The 25,975-nt window shown below is 43.6% G+C and overlaps 3 protein-coding genes across 3 annotated transcripts in view; all 3 read right to left on the bottom strand.

Annotated features, from left to right (window-relative positions):
* Positions 1 to 25,975, bottom strand: part of LOC126565285 (uncharacterized) — a 433,172-nt gene that overhangs the window by 74,923 nt on the left and 332,274 nt on the right. The window lies entirely within an intron of this gene.
* On the bottom strand, positions 36 to 24,641 carry LOC126563746 (myosin-VIIa). The gene is made up of 10 exons (XM_050220446.1): positions 24,581 to 24,641; positions 10,382 to 10,428; positions 6,753 to 7,013; positions 2,549 to 6,678; positions 2,216 to 2,479; positions 2,015 to 2,154; positions 725 to 1,946; positions 506 to 652; positions 304 to 424; positions 36 to 242 (listed from the first exon to the last, which is right to left on the bottom strand). Exons 2-10 carry the CDS (start codon positions 10,397 to 10,399, stop codon positions 36 to 38), a joined length of 6,510 nt encoding a protein of 2,169 aa, XP_050076403.1. The 5' UTR covers positions 10,400 to 10,428; positions 24,581 to 24,641.
* LOC126565300 (uncharacterized) lies at positions 7,168 to 7,896 on the bottom strand. Its single transcript, XM_050222464.1, has one exon. The coding sequence runs from the start codon at positions 7,894 to 7,896 to the stop codon at positions 7,168 to 7,170; it is 729 nt and encodes a 242-aa protein (XP_050078421.1).

Raw genomic sequence — 25,975 nt, 5'->3', positions numbered from 1 at the left:
ATCTACCGTGACCTAACAAAGTGTGGGGCAGGATTTTACTTGACACGAATCGTGCGCTGCTTGTTCATGTTGGTCAGCATAAGCGAAATGTAGGACGTCAGCAGATCGTCCATCTTGTAGCCGAGAGAGGTTTCGCACAGCAGCTTCGAACCACGCACCAAGTTACCGATCGTCATGTGGAAGTAGGTGTTACCGGATGACCAGTTCGAGATGCGTGTAAACGGGTGCGTTACCAAGATGTCCTGAAAAGGGTGAACAATTATTTACTAACGGTTACTTTGAACGAGAAGTACTCATCCATACCTTAGACGTGGGATGAATTAAGCTAACACCGTGCTTGTTGATCGCGATCAGCAACATTTCCGGATAGTTGGGTTCGGTTGTCTGTTTCACCTCGAAGAATGCTGAACCAAACGTTGGCCATCTGAAGTAAAAATGGGGGAAAAAAGAATGTATAATTGCAAGTTCCCAAACGTTTCGACCATTCCCAAAATGATGACGCTACCTGTACACGATCTTAAGGAATGTAATTTTGGCATCCTCCGGCGACATGCCGGCATCCTGATTGTACGCAGCCACGATCGATCGTTTCCAATCGTTCACGTTCTGCAGTTTGATCAAATCGGACGGTATCAGCTCGCGTAGCATTTGACTGAAAGTAAGGAGCATTCGATTGTCTTTAACTTCTTTACAAAAAAAAATGGTGATCATCAAACCAACTTACGGTATTGCTTGCAGCTCCTGTTTACTCTCACCGAACCTCACACGGTACACCAGCGCTGCCAGCTTGATCGCTTCCTCCTTCGAACATTTGTGATACCCACGCAACAGCTTCGGCAGCTCCTGATGGTAGTGGAAGATCAAATCCGCATTCTTATCCTTCCCGGGTACCGTGTTCGTCCACAGCTTCTTCATGAAGAACACCTGATAGGTGAACTGTGGATTTGAACCGTCCCGCGTTGGCCGTGCCTTCTTGATCCAGTCCGTCAGATGGCGCACAAAGTCGAAGAAGAAGTCTCCCTCTGGCACTGAGATTACCTTGTCGGCGATCTTCACAAACAGACTGAACCCTTCGCTCGAGCGCAAATTCAACCGCTGCGAGATGTTGTGACAGAAGTCCTTGGCGCGCGTCGACGAATCGACCTCGAACGCTTCGTCCGTATCGTCCGGGAAGTATACCTTGTGGAAGATCTGTGTCGTCTTGTGCTGGATCGCTTCCACCTCAACCTGATGGGGTGGATATTTGCGCTGCCCATTACGGATCGTTTTCTGCAGCCGGTGCAGCGAATCCTGCGATATCGGATGACGCCGGGTACGCAGGAAAAGGGTGAGCTCTTTCAATAGCTGCTGACTGCACGCAAACAAACCGGTCGATAGCCACATCAGCTCCCAGCCACGTTCCTCCGACAGCCGGTTCCGATTGTCCGTCAGCTGCTTCATCAGCTGGCAGTAGATCTCGTCCCGCAGGATCTCGTGCTTGAGCGGCCCGTCGAAGATGTGATCGGTAATTTCGTTGCCGATGCGTGGACGCTTCGATGGCAGATCACCCATGTACTTCATGATGGCAATGAACGCTAGGCAGGACTCTTCCGCCAGTTCCTCCTTGGCGAGCAGTTTCTTCAGCAGCGGTTGCTTGAGCGGTTCGCGCGAGTAGCGCCACAGCTCGTCGCCTCCGCGACCCTTCGAGCTGAGCGTGCTGAGCGCCTTCGACATGGTCCGTTTCGGTGGTGGCCGGAAGTGATCGAGCGAGTATTCGGCCAGATTGTGCGGCCGGTCCCGTCCTTCAGTGCTACCGTTTGAGTGGACAGAGTTCAGGCGCTTGCCGTGATGTGCATCTTCGACGCTAAACAGTGCCAGTATGTCCGGGGGAGGTTTTGTGAGTGTGGGCAGCACGTATACGATCTCCGCCGGGAAGTCTCCTCGCTCTTGCGTTCGTTCACAGCAACCTGGAAATGAAGGACGGCCCTTAATAGGATGTCCAGAACGGAATTCATTCCTTCCAAACTCAACTTACCTATACACCATCCCGAATTCAACACTGTTTCACCGGTACTTTCGTCCTCCAGAATAATCAGATCACCCTTCAGGAAGGACAGGAAGCTGGTTCCTTCTCCCGGTGCCTTATAGTCTTGCAGTGCTATCACATACTTTGAGCTGCAGAAAAAGAATTGAGTTTAAGGATACTGTTTCACCATTAAATGTCCGAAAACCTCACCGTTTCTTTAATCCCTCTAGGAAGTACACCACCAGATCTCGTATATCCTCCGCGTTCGGGCTCTGGAAGGTAAACTCCTCGTTTCGTACCGTCGACAGCGAGAATGTTTGCGTAAACACCTTGTTCGTCTTTTGACTCGATACGGCTGTTATCTCCGGGAAAGACAACTCCAACAGCACCTGTTCCTGATCATCAACCACGTACACACCCGTCCAGTTGACTGCAATAATAACGTCGTTCTTGGGCAGATTTGGACCAGAGTTTCTAAAACCACAAGCACAAACAAAAACCATTAGAACAACTCCAAGAAAAGACCGCCAAAGACACCCCTACCTGTATGCTTCATAAAACCGCGAAAATAGTAACGGCCATTTATACTTCGCATAGCTCACGACGTCCTCCTTCACCTTCAACGCGGCCGCTTTTTCCTTCAGATAGTAGCTTTTCTTGTACGCCGTTAGCACCAACGCTGCCCAACGGTCAATTGCTTTCTCAATCCCCGTCAAGCAGTAATCGGGTATAAAATTAGGCAACAATGTGTACAACCGATCCATCGACATGTCCGTACTGTACTCGATGTAGTACTGCTGTGCCGCAATCATTGCCAAATCTTCCTCCTTATCGCACCGATACTCCCCAAACTTGACGCCCCGAACGACTTGCTGATAGATTAGATTAGTTGCCACCTGATCCTCGATCGGATTGTGCCAGGGAGCGAATATTTCCTTGCGGAAAAACAATCGCCACGGTGCGTTTCGTTCCTGAGCGCCCTGTTCCTTCGCGTACTGTTCACACTGTGAAATGGCATCCATCACATGGTCTCCGCCACTACCGAGCGAGGACACCTTGTCGAACAGTGCGATGTAAAGCGAAAATCCAAACTGATCCTTCAGTGTGATCTTGTCCGACAGTTGATTGCACAATTCCCGCGCCGTGGTAGCCGAGTCCGCTAGCAGTGTTTTCGTGTTACCGTCCATGAACGTGATCGGTAGCATGATCGGTTTTTTCGACTTCGTTGCCTGTAGTTCCAGCCAGGATGGTGGTTGATTGCGTGTGCCATTGTTAAACGTACGCTTCAAGCGTTCCTCACAGTATGGCGCATACCCGGGCGGACCTTCGCGAATGAACGAACGCAGATAGTTGACAAACTTCTCCGACGGTGCAAAGCATCCAACGCACAGAGACAGCAAGATCCAGCCACGTGCGTGCGATGACTTCGAAGGGTTGTTGGTAAGCTGCTTGCAGATCTGACAGTAGATCTCATCACGCAACTCCGCGCGCAGTATACCGTGACCGATGATAAAGTGTAACTTTTCCAAATTGGACGTTGGACGCGACTCGAGCCACGACTGGTAGCTATCGGCCGTATACTCCTCATCCTGCAGCCGACGACGCACATCCTCTCCCAGCTTGTTCTTACGTTTGAGCGTTAGCGACACCAGCTTGTGCCGTATCGAGCGGGGTTTCTGCTTGAGGAACGCTTCCGGATCAAGACCCATCATCTGTGCCTCCTGGAACTCCTTGCTGCGGATAAAGTTACGTCCGAGCGTGGCCGTTACCTTTGACATGACCGACGTATTGTCACGATCCATCGTGTGGTACCGTGGCTCAGGTAAATCTCCGGTAAAGCGCAGGATTGTGATCCACAGTGCTTGCGCAGCTAGCTGATCTCCTTGTGTGTGCAGCGGTAGAAGCGGATGTTTGAGCGGTTTCCGTGAGTAGTAGTGCGTTATGTTGCCCTGGAAGTAAGTGGCAGCGAACTTCTGGAACTTGAACTCGGACAGATCTTCCTCATCCTCGGAGATGGTGTGTATCGGACCTATGATGTCGTCATGACTGCCAGCATTCACCGGAAGATCGTTAAATACCGACGTTTCTCGACCACCATGCGGAGTTGGTGCTTCACTGCTCGAGTCCGGCAGAAAGTCAAACATCGCTTCCACCAGCTTACTATCGTCGACCGGTTCATCCGCCTTACGGGCCGCATCATTGATGATGTTCTTCTTCACCTCCACTCGCCGTCTCTCTTCCAGCTCAATCTCCATCTCCTTTCGCTCGATTTCGTTCAACCGATCGCGGTAATGCTGTTCGGCAATTTCCTTCGCACGCTTGTTGCCCTGATGTTTAAGCTCTTCCTCCTCCATACGGCGCAGGCGTAATGCCTCATGATGACGCCGATATTCCAGCTTCAGCTTGTGGTATCGCTTCATCGCAATCATACGTCGTACGTGCGATTGGATTTTAATAACCGCCCACATCTTGTGCCCATACTCACGCCTCACCAGATATCCGCGAATGCGTGCCTGCAGTCGCACGATGTGTCCTCGCAAGTGTCGGAACCGATGACTAAGTACACGCGATCGTATCAACGCCTGTAACCGCATGTACCCGATGCGCATCTTCTTATACCGTTGCCGTTGAGCGTATCCCTTCCAGTACTTCTGGATCGTTACGGCTGCCGCCCGCATACGCAAGAAACGTCGTCTGTACACCCAACCCCGGATCGATCGCTGCAGAATGAGGATCTTGCGCGTTAACACCCTGTCGCGTTCCTGCTCCAAAAACAGATCGTGCGCATCCTTGAGAAAAACTTTCGTATGACCTAGCTGATAGTCCGATCGGCCAAGCACCGTTGCACAAATTTTCGACGTAGCCATCCGACAGTCGGTTCGGTGGGCCGGTGGGATACCATTTATCAGGAACCGATACCGTTCGACAAAGTCCCGGAAGTTATGTCGAATCGGATAGCCCGCACGCCGGATGCGGATCGTTTCCATCATACCCGAGTAACGCAGCTGCCGACAGCACAGTGCCCGATCGAACATCATCGGCTTCTTCAACTCATTCGGCTTAATGCACCGGATGAAGAACGGCTGACACTGGCTAAGTGTTTTCATCAACGAGTCGAGACTTTTCTTGAACTGCGTGGAAAGTGTCGGTGTGCGTTTGCGTGTTTCCGCCCCCATACCGATGTCCTCCGCAAACACCAGCTGCAGGAATTTGTTGGTAGAACTCGAAATTAACTGCAACAAATCGGCACTAAACGTGTCACGGTTCTTTTCCAGAAATCCTCGCGTATCGTAAAACACAACCCCAGCAAAATGGTTCAACCCAAAGCTGGTGTTAATGTCCGACTTGGGTTTCAGATAGTTCCGGTGCGTCCCGTGCGTTTTGTGCAGTTTCGCCAACATCGTCTGATCCGTACCTTTCGGGAATTTGCTCTCCTCGTCGATCAGCGCCATAATGTTAAGCTGCTTGATTGCGATCAGATCCAGCGCGTCCTGATTGTCCACAAACTCAATGTGCTGCCAGTTGATGCTTTCGTGATTATACTCCTCCTGCTCGAGCTTGAAGATGTGCTGCACGAAGAATTGTTGCAGATTTTCGTTCGCAAAATTAATGCAGAACTGCTCGAAGCTGTTGTGATCGAAGTTTTCAAACCCGAAGATATCCAACACACCGATGGCACTGCGTGTCGATGACTTCGGTTTGTAGATGGCCTGGTTGATCTTTTTCACGATCAGCACAAACAGTCGCCCGTAGATGCCCTTCACGAATGCGTCCCGCACATCCATCGACTGGTCGCGGGACAGCGTCGACACGACCGTTTCACCGTGCGCGAACAGTGTTTTACGTGTCAGCGCGTCGATGAACGGTTGCAACGGCACCTCGAGCAGATTCGCCACCCGTTCCACATTGATATGCTCCGGTATTTCCGTCGCGTCCAGATTATCGATGACGGTCGCATTGTACTTGATGTTGCCCGTGTGCAAAAGGGCAGCAAGCAGCTTCAAAATTTCCCAGATCTCATGATCTGAAAAGCATAGCACCTTCATAGCCGACCGGATATCCGCAAACTCTGCCGCATCATTACGTCCATCGCATCGAATACAGCCACCACCGGTAAGATACCGATAATCGGACGCCTGTCCTAGATCCAACCGTCGCTTTTCTTCCGGCGATAACCCAGCTAGCAAACAGTAGAATATGTGATAGTTTCGCTCGTCTGCATTCTGCGACACGATGCGCGATTTTTCCAACAGGTACTGTTCGATCTTTGCACCCTCAATCACACCGGCACTGTTAAAGTGGATGTCAATGTACTTGCCGAACCGGGACGAGTTGTCGTTGCGGACCGTTTTCGCATTACCGAACGCTTCCAGAATTGGATTCGCTTCCAGGATCTGTTGCTCGATCCACGAGTGTTTGCCACTAATGGCGGCCAGGTACTGCAGGATCAGCTTTGTACTTTCCGTCTTGCCAGCGCCCGATTCACCCGAAATGACGATACACTGATCCTGCCCGTACCGGCGCATATGGGCGTACGAGTTGTCACCGATGGCGAAAATGTGCGGTGGCAGTTCACCGATCTTGCGCTCCTTGTACAGCTTGATCTGGTCGGCAGTATAGATGGGCAGTATCTGGTACGGATTGACAGCGACCAGAATGGAGCCGGTATACGTCTACAAGAGAAGAAAGATTGTGCATAAGGTGAAGGAATTGTAAGTGCGGCCTCTTAGCATCTTGCCATACTTACGTAGATCAGATTTTCGTTGTATCGGATGAGCAGGTTTCGCAGAATGCCAGCCTCGTGCAGGTCGCCGAGCGATATCATATCCTCGACGCCCTGCACCGAGGACGCATGCATCGCCTTGATGCGTCGCTCCGGTGTCAGCCATTGTTCGTTGCCGTCGTCATCTCGCACCTGAATCCGACGACCTTCAGCTGAGATTACACGTGCCCCGATCGCTACATCGAACTCTCGTCCGGACACGGGCTCGATCCATATATAATCACCCTAGAAAAGATGTAGAATTTTGAATAAAAAAATCTACTTTATTTTGAAAGTCGATATAGTCGACATTTACTATGTCTGCTAGCGACGAATAGTCAATCCAATCGAAAATATTCTTGTTCAAAATAACATTTACGAAAGCTTTCCATTTTATTGCTCAACATGGTCCATCAATCATCACTTCCAACTTTATCAACGAAGTACCATCGTGTGACAGAAGATCGATTTCACTCCGATTCAACTCCAGCAAATTCCATTCCTTCGCCAGACACACGATTCCAGGCAATTCTCTACTGGAATTTGTCAACTCGCACACCTTTACCATCCTTCGACGTTGGTGCCGCAACAGTAAATCACCAATCGATAGATAGCCAACCACCTGAACGCTGCCGGTACCCATCGTTAATAGCCAGAAAACTATAGACACATTTTTCCCACCATCATGATCTCCCTGGGGGACACTTTCGCCAGCTGCCAAAGGAACCTTTCGACAGGCCATCACCAATACGGGTAGATGGTTTTTCAACTCTTTAAATCGCTGTGGAAGAAACTGATTTTCCACCGCATATCCTTGCTTGACGGGTTGCTGTTCTGGCCGGCCGGGTTGTCGTCCACCGTACGCCAACACTCCCAGACAGTACGGTATGTTCAAGGGGAAGGCACTTTCCTCAAAATGGAACAGCATCGTTTCGCGATCGTCGATCGAGATGAAGCTCAGGCTTGAATGGTCGCGCAGATAGTGCTGTAGAAAGTTCGAAGCCATCAGGGACTGATCGCAGCCGGACAGTGGACATTGAGCTGGTGTGATTGAGTTGGATTTTATCAGTTTGCTGGACGATTCCTTGCTTGAATTCACGGCCGTTTGGGCGGTCTTGGAGCGTTGCATTGTTTTAGTGGAACTTTCCTAGTGATAAAACTATTTTATAACGAAGTATTTACTGACAGCTCAACCAAACTTCAACTCCAAACATCGTATCTCTGAGGTTACTTTGATACTTTTCCTACTTCTTCCACTTTCAGCATGGTTTGAATAATTCATGGGCTGCATCATGCACCGTTTCAAGGCCGTTTAAAACATGAGGAACCATCATTAAATTGCAGATGGAACTCTTAAGAACAATTCCACACCAGCAGGAAGCAACTGCAGCTCTTCAGCAACGTATTAAGTAACCGGCTTCGCTAATCAATCCTCCATTCACCTGCATGCACTCAATTTCCGGCGTCCATCCCTCTTCAATGGCCACATACGCAATTGCAAATTCCCTTCCTCGACAACAATCGGCAGTGCAGCAAATTTTTCCACCCTTTCTTTTCCTGTACGCCCTCACCGTCGCAATGGGGGCCTGCCGGGGTTGTTTGTGGTGGCAAATTTTCAATTCGATTCCTGCTCCTTACCAGTGCGCCAGTTATTGGGTGGCTTAAAAAAAGGCTCCAACCTTCGCACGGAAACGCCAACGCACACCGACACCGAACGCATGGGAGAAGCGATCGAGGAAAAGCTCACGTGCACATTGCCGTTAATTAATGATGAATATAGGAGGCCCACTCCACTGATGGGTGCCACACTCGGCAGTGTCACACTCGAACGGGTTTGCTTGCCTGTAAAATATGGGAGCCAATGGCGGAGAGGGCCAGCTAACCGTCTGCTTAAAGTAAAACATTTCCACAAGAGTCACACACTGAGACGTAATGCTGACTTGGAAAACAGACGAAGGAAGCAAAAAAAAAAGTTGCTTCGTTCGCACAGCCAAACCCCTCCAGCAGTCTGTCGGCTGGAAGTGCTTCCTCAAGCGTTTAATTTATGACTGCTGGTGTACGAACCGCACAAAAGGCCAACATGATATATTGCGCAAAATAGCGCATGGAGGAAGAAAAGCCCGGCCAACGAAAAGCCAAACAAACGCAGCAGAAGAAGTCGTCAGCTGGAGCTGGTTAAACTTAACCCCCCCAAGGGAGAGAGGGACACACGCACGCGTGCAATAATTGCAGTACTGCGAGGGAAATAGTTTTGCCAGAGACACATTCAATAGGACAGAAGGAGCCTTTTAGCAGTGAAAAAAAATTTCAAACCAAAACAAGACCCCCCAATTAAGCAGAAAGTGAAGTAGTCGGCTAACTGAAGTGACCTAAAACAGACCTAGATGAACTAACCTTTTGCTAAATCAAAGCCAAGTTCTTAATCGATTTTTGATTGTGACTATCCTCCCTCTGTTTTGTGAATGAGGTTAGCTATGGCTGATTTCGCTTTCATACAAAAAGCACACATTTAGCCCTGTTTTTGTATTTGGTAAAGTTTGATGATTTATGACGGGAGCCAGCTTTCCATCCGAAAAACCATACTGCTTTGGGGTGGAAAACTATGCCGCAGTCGAGTTGGTTCCGGGGCAGGAAAACCAACCCCTTTTCAAATGAAATCTTCCCGAAATCCCCCGCTCAACCGCTCATTAATGGTTGAGATGGAAAGCGGTAATTGAAATAATCACCCATCAGTCCGATGATGCGCATTCGTTTTTTCGGAAGCATCGTGTGAGGGAAAGGAACAGCGGTGTGTTTGTGTGTGAATTTTCTTTTTACTTTTACTAATTAAATATTTCACATTTTCCCTAATATTACAACTGCCAGATTCGTCAGTAAAAAGGTCAGAAATATAGCAGGAAAACCTCATCCATCATCATTCCTCTCTCTGTAGCAAGCATGCATTCCCGAATGGCATTTCTTTATCATAAATACCTCATCAATCATCAAAGCAGTAAGATTTCTAGTGCGATGGGAAACGATGGACATAAATCGGTTTTCAACATTCCATTACAAATTCCATTAGCTATTGCTCAACGAGTGCTGGCGTTGCACTACATCTACCCTCAATATATGATGATGTATTTATCGACTTTATTTGCATTAATATTTTATCTGATTATCAAGTTAAACAAACTAAAAATATACAAACATTCAATCGCTTGTTTTTACTGTTATTTATCGCTCGTCAATAAACACACTCGAAATGTGGGGCATCCGAAATCAGATCACAAAGCATTTACACAAAAAGGCTTGCCTGCGACGGTGAAAATTAAACACAAATGTTTATCTTGTGTCAGCAACCATTTCACAGCAGGTCGAGCGAATGGATCAACAAGTGGACATTGTTGCTCCCACCATGTAGCTGCTATCGCTTCCATCCATTTTACTTGTTAATTTACACTACTCGTGTAACAAACAAGCTCCCCATTTTCTGCTCCTTCTCGATCGCTTTTGATCGAGCGAATATATTGATCGTGTACGGCGACAACATATATTCGACACATTGTTTTATTCAACTACAGTTTTACTACAGCAATCAAAGCCCGCTTCCACTTGCAGCAAGTAGCACTTACCCGTGTAACGATAACCATTTTGACGCCACATTGACTTCTGGTTTAATCTGGAATGAAATAGGTTGAAAGGGAGAGAGAGAGAAAAATACACCATTAATCCACATTGAACCTCATGGAAAAACATTTTCATTATATTGTTCTGGCAAAAGGGAGGAAAAGAAACGTCACTGCAGTCTATCTGCAGCTCACAGACATGGTCATTTCCGGTTAATACGTACACTGTGAACTGTAAGACCGCGAGGGCGAGAGAAAAAGAGACTTAACAACGATGCTGAGATTGTGTTTTTCTTGACGCCATAATGATGAAGAAATTGATGATGCAGCAGTACGAAAGTGAAGCTTCATGTGAGCGCTTTTAATACGAAGCATCTGCACATACGAACACTCCACACAACAATCACCTCCGGTTGTGCTATTTATGGATGGTCTAGTGGCCATTTTATCGCCAACACAAAAGCGGTTAAATCCGTTTGCTGAAAGAAACGGCAGCGTATGGCGCGAAGGAAAACTAAAGATTTGTTTACCAAGCGACGAACCTCTTTTTTATATTGTACGTGCAAGTGACAAAAGGGACCGGCAATCGGTAAGATGCATTGTGCGATAAAGGGAAGATGGAACAAGAAGGGGATGTGTTTTCTTAGTTCCGTAAAGTGTGAGCTTTTTAAGTGTATTGTGAACTCTTTCTATGCTGTCTATTAGAAATGGAACGGAAGCATTGGTTGGAACGAGGCGTAAATACAATAGGAAAAGCAATCGAACATTGGTTCGAGAATTTATGTGTGTATGCAGGTAAGTAAGGCTGTCTTCAGAGTATAGAAAAAATGACATTATCTTCCTTGTTTAAAAAAAAAGCCCAAATAATAGTAATTTTGAGGTGTTTACTGAAATAATGACTCTCATTAGGACGTCCAAAAACTGTATGATAAGGTAAATAAAATATGTTATGGTATTGCAATTTAAATACCTTTTAAGATGTTTTGCATTACCATACGACCTGATCACATAAGTCATGGCCCAAAGTCATGGCCCAAAACAGTCCACAATAATTCTCAAATTCCGATTACCACAAACTGTTCCAGATTGTTTTCCTGGAACAATTTCTCCCACTTTCCAAAATTGGAGGGAGGTTATTATCGCACTATGGTGGATCAAATTTAAAACGAGTCCTAAGAGAGATTGCAATTAACCTTTCCGGCAATATAATACGGGCTGTACAGCTCTCATTTGCAAGAAGAACTACAAAAAAAAACAACTCCAAAAAACCTGTTCTTTGGAGAGTGTTCTTACGAAAGCTTTAGAGCAAAACCCATCAGCTCTACATAAAACTTCAGACCGGTCTTGCCCTCACTGGATGGACAGGATTCGACCTCATTTTGTGTGGGACAGTTTGGTCGATGCGAACTTGCGAAGAATTCGAAGAAGGCGAATAAAAAACAGACGGGAACGCAACGCCGCAAAGAAATCGTAATGCGATAACGTACACTCTTCGGATTACAAGTACCGCTAGACGATCGGACAGTGATCTTGGGCGTGCGCTTCCATGCTTTGGCGTATGTACTGTACCATGTGCTTACAGTAGAACGTCACTCACACATGCACAGCGAAAGCTTTCAATGGTTAGTTAGCGAAATTATGTAGCCAGCAGCAGCTGAGAATTTATGCCACGATGAGGCTCCTCCTGCTGGACGGTTGGGGTTGTGTTGGTGTTTACGCAGCGCAATTGCATGTATCCAGAGCTCAGTGTTACTGTGGCTTAGACTTGTGGAAGGAACCATTAATTATTTATTATCGAATAATTTACCTGCTATCAATACTTGAAACTCTAACTTTCATTTGTAATTAAAATTATCAAATAAAAACTAATTTTTAAAACATCCATCCGAATGATGCCAAAACAGATTAGAGATGTCAAATTTGCAAGCTAATGCCAAGAAAAGAGAATAGTTAAGGCATAAATCGTTTCCTGCTTATACACATGTCGAAAACGAACAATGAAGCCCAAACGCTCAACCGACTGCCCGATCACAATCATTGTAGTGATGACGTTGATCATTTTGCTCCATTCTCCAAGTCCACTCGGTCAAGTCCAAACGACCGGCAGCAGAAGAACCGGCTTAGTCGAACGGATCCAGTTCTTCGCCGACCCGCTTTCCACACGATTCCTTCACATGCATGCGTGTTTGTGTGTGTGTGTGTATAGTGCAAAACGTCACGCTAGCTTATTTTCACCTCACCTTCCAAATGGTCCTCCATCGCGGGAAAAAGGCACGAGAAGCAACGTGAAGTAAGGAAGGAACAGAAGAAAAAACAACAACCGACCGACAACAGCGACGGTCAAGACCATGGACCAAGTCCACGTTGGCGAAAGATGGAGAGATAATTTCTTTTCCATTCGCTTCCTAGCGAGTGTGGATGACCGGTTTCGAAGTTTTGTCTAGAAAACTAATCGACACTGTATTGCTTGCAAAATGGGCCCATTTGTGCACGGTTTAATCGCTAATACATTGACAATAGGAGCCTTTTTAGCTTTAGCCAGTAAATCGATGTAATTAGTTATGAAACACTTTTAAACCAATGTCGAAAATGGTGGCACTTTGTTTGATGTAGTGGAAGCTTCTTCTAAATCACTGCAGAATGGAGAATATGGATGCCGATTACGTAAAATACTCTGAGCTTATCTCGGCCTGAGCTGAAATCTGGTTTCATCGTGCCCTGATACGAAGATTATTGCTTGTAGAGCTAGATAAGAAATACGTAGAACTCACGAACCCAATAAACTATAAAGTGATTAGAAATCAGGCATTAAGAACAGGTTATGATTGCTTCGAGTTTTACAACAGCTTCTGACTTTTGGGGGAAGATTCTCTTCTTCTTTTTCTATGCTGAATGACCTACTCGGCCATCTCGGAAAATCAAGGCTTTATTGCTGGCTGACAAGACTAGTTGTCTTACTGTTAAGTTTGGTTGTGATGATTTAATTGGACAGTACATCCAAGACAAGGTGGATATTATTGTACTAAAGGTACAGTCAAAGCAAACTTCTATACCTTGAAAGCTGGAAATATTTAGGAGATGTGGAGTCGTAACATTCTCTGTCCAAAATGATCAGAAGCTTTTATTGGCCTCTTATTTATTAAATGGACATGAACACTAAAACCATTACAATGTTGAGCTTTGTGATCTATACGGTGATCTCTAAACTAAGCAGCACATTAAAGTCATCAGGATCGTGCAAGCTATAAGAAGACATCGGAAAACTTAGTCCGCGAAGATTTTTGGGGCTGTCCAAATGGACGGAATAGTCGTACTAGGGCCAAGTTAAGATGAAGTAATGGCATTGATGTATCTGCTAGAATGTCCTGGTAGCGAAAAGTTCTGCCAAATTGAGTCCTCGGATAAGATTTCTAACTGACCTCAGTAGCGACCAACATATTTTTTTACATTAACCTTTCCTCGGAAGAACTTATCCGAGGATCATTATTTATTCAAGACGAAGTTGTAATTGATCGTCCCGATTCCGGAAAATTGGTAAAAATGCAAATACATATGCATTGTGCAACCAAGGCTATAAACCCGAACGAAACTTGGTAGCAACATTTGTGTAGAGTGCTTGTTGAAAGTGATATTTAAGCTAACTTAAACCCCATGAGTTATCTGCTTCGTTGAGAAACGTAAGTGCGTAACAAAATATTATATAAAAAAACCACAATCAAGCGTATCAACCCTCACCGAAACCACATCAACCACCGCTGTCTACATGAAGCCTTTACTTCCCCATTGCGAAAACTCATTGTCTCCATGCGTGTGCAACTACAACGAAAGGCTTCAAGACGGTTGAAAACAAAACACAGAAAAAGAAAAAAAACGTAGCTAAATGCGGCACCCAGAAGTAACATTTCCCAAGTATGGCCACGACGGCTACCTTACAGTCTTTTCATTTCCACTTTTTCCACACATGTTAACACACACATACACGTACGCAGAAAACACACACCCAGTGCCAGCTTGACCCGCTAGAAGTAATCGGATTTTTCTCGATTCCATACAGCAAAGCCCTGGCGGCACAGTTGTCCACCGGCTGGCTCGGCTGTCACTAATTACGGTACGCGGGCCAGTGATAATTACCACCGTATGGAACGCATCGGACACACAAAGTCCAGCGGAGAGGGTGTATGGAGAAGATAACACGATCACACGGACCAGCCGACATTAAGGTGCTTGTTGCTCATTTTTTCATTTAATTTTTAACCTCAACCTGCCGTGTTTGCTGGTACCGATGGTAGCACTTACATCGTTCGGTTGAAAGTGGTCCAGACACACCTTTGCACACGCACAAATTTGTATAAGCTTTGCTGAGGATTTGTCTTTTTGACAGTGATGACAGTAGTGCACAGACGCTGCCAGTTTGTGGAAATGAGCCACTAATTTTATTTTTTCTACATGACAAATTCAACTATGAGTTATTTCTGGAATGACATACATTTAAGAACATAAAACTGCCTCAAAACAACGCCAGTGGAATCTGAAGTAACAACAACAAAAAATCACACATCTGCATTATCTGTTGTAAGGCTATGAAGGGTTGGATTCGAGTATCAACTCGTCTTATCATCCATAAAAGCATAAAAGAGCAAACAATGCTCCAGCAAGCATTACAACCCTTCTACTGACGCATGCATTCCACCTCGAACGCTGACAAACAGCACGAACACCCGATTATCGTGGTAAAATAAAAATAAATCCAATCACTTGTTTCAAATTTGATATGGCGCCGCTCCGGTGGTAGTGAAATAGTGCTACGGTGATTACTTCCTGGCAGCGAACAATGAGAGCAATAGGATCGTACGTGCCGTGATGTGATTTATCATTTACATGCACTTGACAGCATTGGGGTAATGTTTGATAGCATGATTTCTAGATCCGATTACGCGTTGTGTCACTATTTAGGGCCCAGTTCTCGAGATAACCTCAACTATTCCGAATGAAAAATTCTTACAAAACACTACTACGAATCTGCTATAAATCTTTAATGATTAGCCTGAAACCCTACTCTGAACTCTAAAGCGATTTTATTCACTCGAATTTCGCACCCCAACTCCCAACTCGCCTCACTCAATTGTATTATCTCCTTATCAGCACTGTGCACGTTTTGGGGATACGGTAGAAAATAAATCACATACACAGCGCATACCTACCACCCAACCTAGTCAGATAACAGTGCTCCCGCCACTAACTACCTTGCGCAAGGTCACCAAAGGCACCAAGATTTAACGGCGGGAGACAACGAGTCACAACAAAAAATGTTTCGCTTATCAGTGACGTTATCATTCGCGTACGTTCACCGCAATTCTTGTGTGCGAGCAGTGAAGCAATCTTACCGCACGATAAGAGGACGCAGAATTCTTTCCCACCTACGTACCGGTGGCTTAGTTTTGGGCAGTTAGTTTTAGAAATAGTTCATCTTAAAAACATGTGGTTTGAGAGATTTTTGTACGCTTTTAAAATTTTGGAGAATTGTTTGTGTTCGTGCAAAGTACTTTTTGTATCTAAATTTTATCGGAAGCTCATGATGATGATGCTGATAAATCCCACCTCTTACACCAGCATAGGATTGAGAAGGACAAAATTAGGATCTCTTGAGGATATTTTTACTCCACATTTTGGCTTAAAAGTAAAAGTAAAAAGTAAAAAAGCTAAGCTCGTAAGATAAACTTCGAACCTGGACTTCGAAATTCTAATGCAAGTTTTGTAAAATTGCTTCCAAAGAAGACAAAAAACTTAATTTTAAAAATCGTTAAATTTGAAATCTCGGTGAGAACTACGAATGAGGGTTTTATATACTTCAAGAAATTGCCCTTCGGTGCAAGCTTTCATATCCATTTTTGAGACCAAAAGTTTTCCAAATTTTGTTAATTTTTAAGGTCTTAATATCGATAATATAGAATTAAAATGGCTGGAAATTTAACAGACATTTGGAGGAATACATGCTTTGTTCTAGCTGCAACAATTTGCATCGAAAAAGGTTATAAGACACCTGATGACGTTGTCCAATCGAAGCTGAATAATTCAATTGAAGTAATTAAAATTAGTCCAATTTGACTAGCTTATAAAGGTTTATTTTTGAATAATTCGCTTACTAACCGACTATCAAAATTACAATTTAGCGAACAAAAGTCATATAAACCTAAATCACTAAAATCAAAAAAAGTCCTAAAATCACTTAAAAGTTAACATCCAGAATTAAATTAGAATTAGAGCTAGAATTAAATCATAACCCTTTTCAATCACATGGCAACAGTGCCATATACCTTGCTATATCGTAGCACAAAATGATCAAAAAGAAAAGAAGGCGTGTAACCCACAACATAGATCATCATGCAAAGGAAACAGCATAAACGCCACTCCCGCGATCCTGTCCACCTGCCACACGAAAAGTCGCAAGTAATTGCATAAATTGCTTATCTTTTCATCGTTCATCAACGTCTAGCCAACGGACGGACACAGGCGGACAACGGTAACGGAAACAATGATGCAGGGTGGTGACATTTTCTCAAACACTCCCCAACGGGCAAAAAAAAGAGGGTTGGCGGAACAAACCACCTTACGCAACAACTATTCGACTATCACTTTCCACCGCAACGATACGCTAGCCTTACGCACAGCAATAAAGGCGTCACTGCCACGTGGTTTTCTTTAAAGGCTTTCTTTTCAAAGCTTCCTCTACACAGTGCTCGCTACTTTGCAGAGACACATTTTGGGAAGGAAAAACGAGGCTTCGTAAGGCGGGCAAGGGAAAATTGTGCACACGCCAGGCGACAGGTGAGAGGGAATCCGGTACCATTTGTCTGTGTCTGGCCCTGTGTCGACTGTTTTTACTTTCATTTCATTTTCCCCATCATTGCTGCTAAATAACAATAAAATAATACGACGCTCGGTGGATGGGTGAGGAGGTGACTTTTTGCAATGGGCGATGTTTTGGTTGCAATTTTGTTTCGAGGAACGAGAGTAAAAGGGTGAGATCGGGAGAAATTCTCAGCGCACAATTAAACGCCATGATAGTTGCTTTCTACGCATGATGAGGTACCAGCGCCCAGTTGAGAGGTGAATCGAAAGTGAAAACGATCCAGTCTAAACCATTCCGACCAATAGAATGGGGTGAGAAAATGGTTCAAAAGAGTGATTATATCCACACATGCGCCATGGAAAAGATTGCGACGATTTATTAAGAATTATCTGTTGGGAAGGGGACACGAATAAAAGACACTAAAAATTATATAAAATCTACTAAATAAGCGCTCAGTTAATGTCGAGAAGTTCGTGGCGGGTTTTCCCGTTTAAATTCCTTCAAATACACAAAACTATTAAATTCATATCTTAAATAGATAAAAACGAAAGTCGAAAATTTGGCACCACTTGTTGATCCAACCGCCGGTTCCCACGGAGATCCATTCACTTCATTCGCCAATTTACATTGTGACGAGTAAATTACAAAACTACGAAAATCTTACACCCGGGTGATTTGCACTTTCTTTAGACGGTTGATTAAGGTTCCACTCCCGATCATTTGTTCGACGCGATGAAGTTGATGGATGAGTTTAACGATCGATTAGACATTTGCTAAATTTAAGACCTATTGCCACCAAACGCTTCTGCACTGTGTACGCATCTTTACACTTTAGGTCAATCCCGGCTACGCACTCTTCGGTAGCTTTAAATCTCAAACTTATTTCCTCCTCTGCATCGAGCTATTCAGATGAGCAGCTACCGGCTAAAACAATGGCAAACAAAAGTGAAAAGCTCAACACAGTAACAAAATAAAAAGCACATTGTACATACGAAATTGTTTTCCTCGTCGCTTTCGCCGCTTACCTATTAAATGTACCACGACGCAGAGCTAGAGAATACAAAATTTTGAAACAAACTCCCTGTCTCCCCTTCCGCTCTTTTTGCAGGTTAAGACAAGGCATCAGAAACTGTTATGTGCTGTAAAAAATAAATAATCAACCGTAACCGCACACTGTCAGGAGGTTTAGCAGAAAAGTTAAACATTTCCCCTTCACAAAAATGTGTACATGCAACATGGTTCGGTGTGGTGCGGTGATGTGTAAAGTTTAATTGACTTGATTTGAAGCTTTCTGAAGTTTTTGTTTTCCTCTTCTTCTGCTCCCTCTGTGTATCTTGTCTTGTGTACCAAGTGCATGTTGCTGTTGGGTCAGTAGTTAAATTCAATTATATTTTGGACGAAATTACCGAGCTGTGGTTGCGCATATGGGCAGACAATTAATTATCGGTAATGAACAGCAAGACAAATGTGAGTTTGCAGTTTCCATCGTTAATCTTGTACAATTGAAGACTGCTACTGGTATTTGTGAAATTGCAAAGCGGTTAAACCGTTTCTTCGCTTCTTTTCACTCATTGAATCCGTTGTTAAAATTTGTTAAGAGTACAAAAATTTTACTAAGGAATTTTATGTATTTGACAGCCAAATCTCCCCAACCGTAACGTAAGAAATCATCTCAGTACGGTGTTAGTTTTTAAATTTAAGTTTAAGTATTACGGCTTGGGGCCGGACTCTCAGCTCTTCTTTAAATGATTTTGTACACATTTCCCATGATTTTCCCCTTGTTTTTTTTGTCTTATCCCATGCATGCTCGGTTGATACGGAATTAATTTTAATTACCCTTTTAATAATCAATATCACCTAAGCAAAATTTTCGAATTTTTCAAGGTTGAAAAAGAATTTCGTTTAAATAAAATGTTTTTACCGAGTCAAAAAATATACAATTTTAAAAGCTTTTAACTTTATTTTACGAAATTTCTTGAACTACCCTTTTTTGAACATTTTTCCGAAGGTTTGGAGGTTTTATTCTGCAAAAAATAATTTTTGACTTAAATTATCAACTTTAGCATCAAAATGATTTTGTTTTAGCTAAAAACAACCATGCTATGAGGCGAGACCGGCAATGCCTGAAGAAAGAGGTATATTTTTACTTTTAGATAATTTCCCTATCATGCTATAATCATAATAATTTAACAACTACAGCCCACAACAGTAAATTATTCAAACCCTACTTCACTTACCCTGTATACAAAACAAACTTCCACAATTCCAATCCTACGAAGAGATTTTAACCGTATTTTAGAAAACATATCCAACTGTCACGGTTTCCATCCCCTTAACACAGCAAATTTCTTTTCAATCATCCTCCAAAAATCCATCATCATCTTCAAACTGTCAACCTTAAACCCTTCATCACACATGAACTCATTCCTCCGTGCCGGTCGGACACGATCGTACCCAAACTGTTCCAACCCGCTTCTAGTTTAATCTCACCATTCCCCAGCAAACTGATCCATTCCACCTAATTGGCTTTCGGGACAACTTTCGCCCGATCACGTCCGATTAAGCGCGATCGCAAAACAAACGGTGAAAACGGATCGATCGCGACATTTTGTCACACGACCGCCATTGCACGCCACTATATCGAACGATTTCTATTGTAGCGTAAGTGGCCAAAAGAAAAAAAAATCTCTTTCCTTTCGTACATTCCCCTGGAAGGCACGGTCGTGCAGAAATTAATCCAATTTAAAGCACAAACAAAATACAATTGGCAAAAAAATATTTTAAAACATGGTCTCGTAACTTTCCTCGTCTTATGATCGCTGATCGCTAAGCCCGTTTTTTTTTATAAATGACACCAGACACACAACAACTTCATTCCCCAGGGGGTTGAGTTTTTAATAATTTATTACTAATTTCTTATTTTATTGCAAAAAAAAATATAACCAACCGACGTTAACCACGCTCCGGTTTTGTACACCGTACAAGACATGAAACCACCCTAAAAGTGGCCGAAAAATTGCATCGTTTGACTAATGAAAACTTGTGAAAACTTTGAATCGCAATGTGAAGAGTAATGCAAAAAACCACGACAAAAATTAATTTTCATCCAAGAATAGGTCATCGTCAAGCACGCAACCTATCACACCACGTTCGATGCACCACGACAGCTGCACTAATTCACTTTTGTTTATTGTATGATAATATTAAGCCATCTCAGCCAAAGGTGAGAAAAGGGTCTATTGTTTGCTTTGTGGTACACAAAAAAAACCCATCAACTTCCGTCTTATGCCGTTGCTTCTTCTCACTCTTCCCATACCACTCGTGTTTAGTCTATCATTTCAAACAGTTCTTTCAAACAGATAATCTCTCCGAGTGCAATGCGGTAGTGTTGTCGGTGATGATTACAGCAGCAGCAGCAGCAGCAGCAGCAACAAAAAAAGCCCTAAAACTTCCCGGTAACATAATTCGGTGAAAAGTGAGAATATGAAACAGTTGCTAGTGGCATCACGCCGCCAAACAACGAAACAATCTTCCGCCAACATATTAAGCGATAGCATCGCTCCGAACGCTCGGCCGAGGTGTGATGAACATTTCCGTTGTCTTTACCGTCTTGTTTTACCACCCGCCTTCAATTTGATTGTGCCTTCTTCTTACCACTACATACTACACATCTATAAAATTAGGTAAACAAACAGCTGGAAAGCGAATCTTTCGTCTAGCTTTTTCTTTTCTTTTGTTTGGTTCCCATGAACAAATTTTTTTCACGCTTTTTGGGGATGGCGGTAGAAGAAAAGTTACGCGTGCATACACAATAGGACATATCATGAGCGTGGGGCGTTAGGGTGATAAACCACTCACAAACACCACTACGAGAGAGATGGAGAAAAATGTAATAACTTAATAATGCACACACACAGCTTGCGTAATTTGTAAATTGCCCTCTGTTGATGCAATTGCACCGAAAGAAGGGTTTTAATTGGTGCAACGCGGAAAAAATGCAGAGAAGCAAAACAAATTTATCGTTATTATTTTCCTGCTTTACAGTGCAATTTTCCCCTAAGGAGATGATGCTTCTTGCAAGCGTCACATTTATATTTAGCGTACTGTGTGTCATGCCACTGTTTGATCATCCCGTGCTTTTTTAGGGGTTTTTTAAAGCTGACTTCTTCTAATACAACACTTTGATGCGATAAATGTCACACGAGGTGCTAAAAATCTGTGTACATAAATAAACTTCACACCTATTCCACAGCGCGAAAGGAAACTCACACATTTTGGAAGATTATCTAAAGCGCTCACGCGCTCATATACAGCGAGCTGCATCGACCGTTGCAACCAGTGTAATAAAGATGAGAGCATCTGATACGGTGATGATGATCAAATGGCTTGCAAAGGTCTGCCGAGGAACGAAACGGAGATGATGCGCGTTCAAGAAGAGAAAAACAACCTGTCGTACAAGGTTCCCGCTAATCGTGCCACGCACCCTGGCGGAAGCGGAGAGCTATCCCAAAATCCAGCTTCTAGCCTCATCAAATTGAAGTCACACAGAGTCGCGAGTTGGTTGTTTTTTTTCGCCTTCCTTTGGCTTTTTGTTGTTTTGTTTTGCAGCAGATCGCGTAACGGTTTTCCCGATTCCAAACAACGCGTAGCGCATACTACCAATGGTATAGGGTAGATGGAATATGGAAAGCTTTCGAATTCAGTGTTTGCTTTCTGTTCTCCAGAGGCAACAGACACTTAACTGCGGGCCGTGGTTTTAAAGGCACTCTCGATAGAAAGAATGCAGCAACATAAATGTGAGAAATTTTAAAGGTCTCTACTTAAAATCATTTCATTTCCGAGGTCTTGGGATGTAGGTCTTTAAGGACGAATATTATTTTACTTATTAAATATATATATTTATTCAAAATATTACAGCTCACCACCGTATAGCTAACACTGCTTCACTATTTTGAATGGAAAAAAGCCTTACAAGCTATTTCCTTCATTTGTTTTGAGTTAGAATGATTAATAAAAATAAATTTTTGGGTAGAACATAAATGTTACGGTTAATTTCAAGAATTTTTAATGCACGGCTTTGAGTGGGTTTAACATAAAGGACAATTATGTTACATGTGAGATCACTTCTCACATCACGATATCACGATCTTGATCTTTATCATGAACTATAGCGAAGCCATAACATTGATAATTATCTATATTTTACAAAAGAAAGACAAAGATATTCTTAGAATCATATTCTCAACTTATTTCTCTTTTCCATAACGCTTTAGTTGTTACCTTGATTGTAAAACATTGGTCTTAGGTATCAAAACAATCGCATTCCAACTATACTCGACCTGCAGAATTAATCTGAGTGGGTTAAAAGTCTCCACACGCCTAAGACAGGCCAAAATCAACAAAATGCCGCAGATCCCATCCAGTTAAAAAATCAATAAAAACTTCAAAACTGCGATAGTATTTTCGATTTAATCTCACTGTCTTGTGTAGCTTACAAGTAATATTCGAGCCATTTTTGAACTCTATTTAATATTCAGTAGAAGTTGTGAAGGTGAACCTTATCTCAGTTACTTTTGTTCGATAACTTCCAAAATGAATTGCAATCTTCTTAAGGTAAAAGAGGTAAAACTTCAAGGAAACGGAATTAAATTGCTCTAACGATTTTCCAATCATCATAAGACGCTAGGGCAACGTTCCCACCAATAGTCTCTCTCACACACATAAAAATTATGCTGCCCTCAAACCTACTCATAAACTGTAAGCCACAACCACACAACCAGGTGGTCAATATAGCCCCAAACTGTCCCATCTAACAGCATGTGAAGTATTTTCATGCATATCGTTTTACAGCGCTCTCTATCGAGCAAGGGCGCGTACATATGAATTCACCTGAAGCAAGTTCGAAGGTTTCCACTTGCATTCTAGAAACTCTCCATAACAGCAAGGACAGACCACAACACAACCTTCAGAACATAAAATACCCCTCCGGTATTTTGTGTCGATGGTATTAAAAAATGCTAACCATTTCCATCGAGCGTGTGGAGTTTTCCAATGGACTGGGAACGCATTCGAATGCCATGTAACAGATATCGAGCTCTACAACCACAATAGCACACGCGATAAATTTACCAGCCAGTGGTGTTTGTTTTGAAGGGATGAAGAGAATTTAATACTTTTGCACAAATCATTTGTGACGTATAAAGGAGCGATGAAGTTCTTTGATTAAAAGAAAGCGACGAACCTTTCTTTACATTTAAAATATATTTTTCCACGTGATGCTGATGTTGGTATTACATCTTTATGCAATCATTTACACAAGATTTGAATCATTTAAAGCTTTTCCTTTTACCTGTTTTTTTGCTCTTTCTTTTGCACATTAAGGTAAATGTTTTGCAATTACTTTTCAACCCCTAACCAAACTATTTAACCTCAGTTTTTTATAATTTTTTACGTACAAAAAACGCACCTCGACGACATGTTTGTTTTTGTCGTTGTTTTGTTTTGTTTAGATAGGATGTTTTTATGTACTTCTACCAATGTTGCCATCATCCTCCCCCAATCTTCCCCCAATTCCCCAAACCCCCCTCGATCCGCTTTGTTTCTATTCTATCTGCAACATTACATGGCGATTTTTCCATCGTTTTTCTCGCTCTCTCTCTCTTTCTGTCTCTCTCTCTCTCTCTCTCTCTCTCTCTCGCTTCGATCAGCTATCAACCACGGTGCCTGCTGTATGTGGCTCTCTGCATGGTTTCGGAATGAAATTGTATTGTTCCAGCCACTTTTTTTTTTCTTTCTACCCTCCCCTTGCTGGTGGCGCGCTCTCAAGCTCGACCAAAACTTAGACACGGTACGCCGGCCCCGGCAGTGTGCCGTATGGTAGTGTAAGTGTCCGTGTGGTGTGTGCCTTTTGTTGTTGGATATTCATGAACCTTCTCTACCGTGACCGATCGCGTTTGGAGAAAATGGTTGTCGGAGAGGAGACAGCAGGAGGAGAAGGAGGAGGAACTGCGGATGGGGGAGCCACCCTGATGCTGAGGCCAAATGTAAAATTATCTTTTTTTTTCTGTGATAGAAAAAAAAGGAACTGGGGTGACCAAAAACTGCCAACCGGGAGCATGTGTCATAGAAGCTGAGGGTGAGCGTATGTAAGGTGTGTGGTTTTCGTTTTCACGATGGCTAGCAGACACCGAACGACGGAACGTATTTACAATTTTGCAACAAACGTTTGCTCGTCAGTGGTTATGAAATCGTGTAAATTTTTTGCAGCTTAGCCATTGTTTTGTGTCTAAAAAGATTTTTACTTATATTACTTAGATAAAAGTATTTGAATAGTAGATCGGTAACACTATACTCACCTTCAAAACAAATCAATACTTTTGCTTCAATGAGATCAATATCCACGTATTCTCGAAATGATCCCAAAAAGGCTAGTTTTGAGTATTGTTGATTAAACTAATTTCACTATTTTAAGTAAAGGGACGAATCCAGCTCAAAACACATTTGCACCCTGGTTTAGCACTGCAGATGATGCACTATCATTCTCTTTTCGATACGATTTCAATTTATTAATTTTATTGATTCACTTCCTAACCTCGATCGCCATTACCATCGATTGCACACTCACACGCACACTAAAATCATTCACTCTAAATTGTGGCGTTTTGCAGACATTTACACTCACTACACTCACTTATGCGCAGACGTTCTTCGAACCACGATCGCGATCAGTAGAATTTTCTTAACGCTCGCTTTTCCGCGCTCTATTCTGCCTAAAGACTTCTACTACCACACGGCTATTAGAAAATGGTGATAAAAATGAAACAAAAACACACATTCTACTCCACACTAGAGTACACGATTACACACACATGTACTAACGCACGCACACACATACAAACAAAAGAGGGAAAAATTCTTCCCCCCCGTTACGAATTCACCTCCAATATCCGATCGTAGCTACTAGCATTCTTCACCGAACCTGATGTGGCCGTACAAAAGAAGCACACTCAAACACACACAAACAGAAGGGAAATCTTGACCAGATCTTGCGTGCTTCTTGCCTTGGACGGGCAGCTTCTTCGTCTTGTCTTTCGCTTTAACCAGGCCAACCTGCTGACCATCCGGATGATGCGCTCGCGGTTGGTGCTGTTGGTCCGTTCTGTCCGGTGTTGCTGCTTCGGATCGGGCGAAAACTGCCGTTAATTACGCTGGCAGGAACACCTTCTTCGATATGCAGCTCCATCTCGCCCCCACCACCATCCCCCGCCATCCACCACTTCCGCATCACATTTCCTCCTTTACCGTGGAACCGGTTCGATCGTCTCTAGCGAACGAGCGGGGTTCGTCGCTTCAGAATCGAACGGTGCAGTCTTTCATCGCGCATACGGAAGACTTCTTAAGCGGAGCAGAAGACGAAACCCGCGTGTTGTGGTGCTTCGATATGCTGTGTTTTGATGTGTGTATGTGTGCGTGTTTTGTGTACGGTAGAGAAAGGTTGCAGCAGCAGAAAGACAGGGGGTTACCCCGGGGTACGGATCGAAGATCGAAGGGAAATCAGGGAACCGAGGTGCTGGTGCTAGAGAAAAAGAAACCACGTTCCCAAAGAAGGCATACCTTCTCGGTGACCTGTTTCTTTTGCCTTCGATTCTCTCTTGATTTGAATAAAAATTTCATTTCTTTTCATTCTCCCTCGTTCGTTTCGAACGATGTGAACACGTAGTGGATGTAAAGCTTTGGGACTTTTCATTCTT

The sequence above is a fragment of the Anopheles maculipalpis genome, chromosome 3RL (genome assembly GCF_943734695.1).
Source record: "Anopheles maculipalpis chromosome 3RL, idAnoMacuDA_375_x, whole genome shotgun sequence".
NCBI classification, from domain to species: Eukaryota; Metazoa; Arthropoda; class Insecta; order Diptera; family Culicidae; genus Anopheles; species Anopheles maculipalpis.
Note: the sequence above shows the minus strand (reverse complement) of the source record. Positions and strands in the feature narration are given on the sequence as shown.